Source organism: Anarrhichthys ocellatus, unplaced genomic scaffold (assembly GCF_004355925.1).
Source record: "Anarrhichthys ocellatus isolate YVR2014 unplaced genomic scaffold, GSC_Weel_1.0 scaffold4885, whole genome shotgun sequence".
NCBI lineage: Eukaryota > Metazoa > Chordata > Actinopteri > Perciformes > Anarhichadidae > Anarrhichthys > Anarrhichthys ocellatus.
This window is the reverse complement of record NW_022284859.1, coordinates 1-3,942: the sequence shown is the minus strand read 5'-3', so window position 1 is coordinate 3,942 and position 3,942 is coordinate 1. Positions and strand designations below refer to the sequence as shown.

General features: G+C 41.8%; 1 protein-coding gene across 1 annotated transcript; it reads left to right on the top strand.

Annotated features, from left to right (window-relative positions):
• Window positions 1-6: 6 nt before the first annotated feature.
• Window positions 7-3,936, top strand: LOC116379667 (globoside alpha-1,3-N-acetylgalactosaminyltransferase 1-like). Its single transcript, XM_031841638.1, has 9 exons — window positions 7-502; window positions 1,199-1,231; window positions 2,360-2,401; window positions 2,563-2,622; window positions 2,818-2,850; window positions 2,930-3,064; window positions 3,153-3,285; window positions 3,376-3,574; window positions 3,692-3,936. Exons 1-9 carry the CDS (start codon window positions 441-443, stop codon window positions 3,787-3,789), a joined length of 795 nt encoding a protein of 264 aa, XP_031697498.1. The 5' UTR covers window positions 7-440; the 3' UTR covers window positions 3,790-3,936.
• Window positions 3,937-3,942: the final 6 nt, after the last annotated feature.

The following is a 3,942-nucleotide window of genomic DNA, read 5'->3' as shown; positions in this document are numbered from 1 at the left end:
TGATGGTATATGCTGTATATACGTTAAACGTGTCAGGTGATGGTATACGTTAAACATGTCAGGTGATAGTATATGCTGTATATACGTTAAACATGTCAGGTGATGGTATATGTTGAACATGTCATGTGATAGTATATACTGTTTTCAAGTTTAAAAACAATTAAAAATAGGATTAGGTCCATAGAGGGTTAAATAAATAGAACCTATGAAAACGTGTTGAGTTATGTTTCACGTCTGTCTGTCTCGAGATAAACTTGAACTCTTCTTCACAGTTTGAGAGTCTGGATTTATCTGAACCTGCTGATCGACTACAGACTGAACAGGGCCAGGACTAACCAAGAGTAGCTACTCCTAAGAGGATCTGGTCTCAGTGGATCAAGTCTGGATTAAGGATTCTGACCGTGTGGATCAGGACTAAAGTGGTGGACTGAGACTCTAAAATGAAGCACTTGATCAACACTAAAGCTTTGACTGTGGTCGTGCTGTCGGCTCTGATGCTGGGGTGAGTACTACTGCTACTACTACTACTAATGTTACTACTACTACAGCTACTAATATTACTGCTGCTGGTGCTACTACTGCTACTACTACTAATGTTACTACTACAGCTACTAATATTACTGCTGCTGCTGCTACTAATGTTACTACTAATGCTACTACTACTACAGCTACTACTATTACTGCTGCTACTACTACTATTGCTGTTACTACTACTACTATTGCTGCTACTACTAATGTTACTAATGTGGGGCGATTGTGGCTAAGTGGATAGCAGGGCCGTCTTTCAATCAGAGGGTGGTTCGAAAATTGCTCCCGTAGCTGTGCCTACGGTGTAGAAATGTGATAGACTGAATTATAAGTCGCTTTGGATAAAAGCATCTGCTAAATGAATGTAATGTAATGTGCTACTACTGCTACTGCTACTACTACTATTGCTGCTACTACTACTATTGCTGCTACTACTACTATTGCTGCTGCTGCTACTACTATTACTGCTGCTGCTACTACTACTGATACTACTAATGTTACTACTACTACAGCTACTACTATTACTGCTGCTGCTGCTACTACTATTATTACTACTACTACTACAGCTACTACTATTGCTGATACTAATATTACTACTACTACGACTATTACTGTTTGAAACGCATATACTGCTATTAATGATCGATTGTGTTTCTATTTGAACCCACAGAGTCCTGTTCTGCTACATCTCCCTGTCCTACAGGTAGTATAACATAATAATATATATATATTAATAACTAGTGCTGGGCAAGTTAACGCATTAATTGATTAACGCCGACAATTGTTTTGTCACGTGTTAACGCAGTTAATTTTTTTTCTTATTAAGCGGACATTTTTAACACCAGGCCAACCGGCCGGCAGCGAGCGGTGAACAGCTGTTTGTGTGGCGTCTCTTCCGTTTCTCCCTGTTTCCTTCACCTACTTTCCCCTGGGTCCTAAGCCCCTCCATGTACAGCTTCTTATCACCCTCTATGTACCAACGTACATTTATAACAAATACCACACATATTACGGTAATCAGCGTTGCATATGTCTGACCAAAATACCCAAAAAATAAATGATTCATTTAAATTATTGTTTTTAAAGTGTTAAATTCTCAGTAGTATTACTACTGAGAATTTAACAAACCTAAAACATGACGTAGATAGGTTTGCAGTTTTTAAGGTGTATATTTAAATATCTCTTACACACATGAAGATAAAGTTGTGAACACCGGCTGAATATCTATGATCAGAATCATTATAACTGTGTTATTACTGCTACTGTGTAAAGGGAATACTGCTGCTAACAAGAACCTGATGTGTTTAAAGTGTTTAAACCAAATGTTATTGCCCTTTTGTTCATATAGCAGCACTTTCAAAACAAAAGTGTGCAATACACTACTTTTGAATTCATTATTGAGCTTTGTGCATAATCATGCAATAAATCGCCATTAAAAATTGTAATCGTTGCCCAGCACTAATAATAACGTGTTATAGGAACTGTATCATATATTTAAATAATAAAGTGTGAATGCCTGATGCTGAAAAGCTGACGATGATGAAGACGATATGTGTGTGTTGTTTAAACTGAGAGGGTTTGATGTTTTTCTGTTCCATCCCAACATAAGTCCTACACAAAAACTACAATAAAATACACAACAAACTATAAAAAGAACACAACAAATGTCACAACAAACTATAACATATAGAAAAACCATCAGTCATTCACCGACATGAACAATAACTAATCTGACCTGTCAGAGGAAACGACAACGAGGAGGTGTTGCCCCGAGTGATTAGTAAACCAACAAATACTGAAGTTAATCTGTGTGTGTGTGTGTGTGTTACAGAGGCGTTGAGCTCTTCAAGCAGAACATCAATCAACAGAACGGGTCAGTATAACTTTGGAACCTTTTCCCTGAGTGTGTACTGATCAGCTCCACCCTGTTCGCCTGTTTACGTAATCTATAAAACTACAGAGACACAAGAAACAAGTTATAGTCACTTTTTGTCTTCATATACTGTGTCTGTCTGTCTGTCTGTGCATGCACAGATTGGCTGCTGATGATGTCATCCCTGTGAGTCATGAGTTCCACCTGGTGGCTCCTGATCAGTGAGTACCTTCATCAGATTATGTGTTGATTACACCTGCTAACCAGTACTTGTCCATACTCTCAGTATGATCATCAACAGACTTTACTGTTCTTTGCTAACGCTGTGGCTGAAACAACAGGAACGGTGCTAACAATGCTAACTACCCCTCAGACTGTTGTTTTGTGTTGTAATGAGAGAACTGTTTGTGTTTTAGTCTGCAGTACGAACAGCCGAGCATCCTACGAGGGTGAGTATCACTCATAGTCCTTGTTTGCTTGCTTGCTTGTTTGTTTGTTGATGATGTCAGTCCGTGTTCTTAACCGTAGTCGTACCGACGTGGTGACGGTGACGCCCTGGCTGGCTCCTGTCGTCTGGGAGGGAACCTTTAACCCGGTTCTACTCGACAGCATCTACAAATCAAAGAACATCACCGTCTCAGCCACCGTGTTCGCTGTTGGGAAGTAAGTATGACGTCACAACGTTGTTGTGGTTTCTACGTCTCTGCTCTGACCTTTTACCTGGAAGTGACCCCTCTGGCCATCTGGACAGGTACATCATGTTCCTGAAAGACTTCCTGGAGACAGCAGAGCAGCACTTCTTCGTTGGTTTCAAAGTGCACATTTACGTATTCACCGACCGGCCGAATGAGGCTCCCCAAGTCAGGATGGCTGCCGGCCGTCAGGTAAACAAGCACGTTGACACTGATTTCTTCCCTTAAACTCCCACACAGGGTTCCTGATATGTTTTGATATGAAATGACTTCCTCCTCCAGCTGACGGTGCGTTCGGTGCCCAGCTCGAAGCGTTGGCAGGAGATCTCCGCTCGGAGGATGGAGCTCATCCAGACGCTGATAGAGGAGCAACTTCCGAACCGCAGCGACGACTACGTCTTCTGTCTGGACGTGGACTCCAAGTTCCACGGCCGCTGGGGGGTGGAGTCACTGGGCGGACTGGTGGCTGTGATTCATCCAGGTGAGTGGGCGGACTGGTGGCTGTGATTCAATCAAATTTATTTTTGTATAGCCCAAAATCACAAATTCCCCTCAGAGGGTTTTACAATCTGTACACATGCGACAACCTCTTTCCCAGGACCCTCGCATCGGAACAAGAAGAACCCCCCCCCCCCCCAAAAAAAAAAACCTTTAAAGGGGAGAAAAGAGGAAGAAACCTTAGGAAGAGCGACATAGGAGGGATCCCTCTATCAGGATGGACAGAGGTGTGATAAATGTCTTGTGTACATTGTTCATTCTGTAAATTCATATAAACCTGACATTCATATAAACCTTACATTCATATGAACCCGAGCCGGCCCCAACTATGAACCCGAGCCGGCCCCAACT

What these genes read in the sequence shown, in the direction of transcription:
- LOC116379667 (XM_031841638.1), top strand. Translation starts at nt 441, where the DNA reads ATGAAGCACTTGATCAACACTAAAGCTTTGACTGTGGTCGTGCTGTCG. An exon ending in TACATCTCCCTGTCCTACAG is followed by an intron (nt 1,232 to 2,359) that starts GTAGTATAACAT and finishes TGTGTGTTACAG; the next exon opens with AGGCGTTGAGCTCTTCAAGC. An exon ending in GGTGGCTGTGATTCATCCAG is followed by an intron (nt 3,575 to 3,691) that starts GTGAGTGGGCGG and finishes CCTCTTTCCCAG; the next exon opens with GACCCTCGCATCGGAACAAG.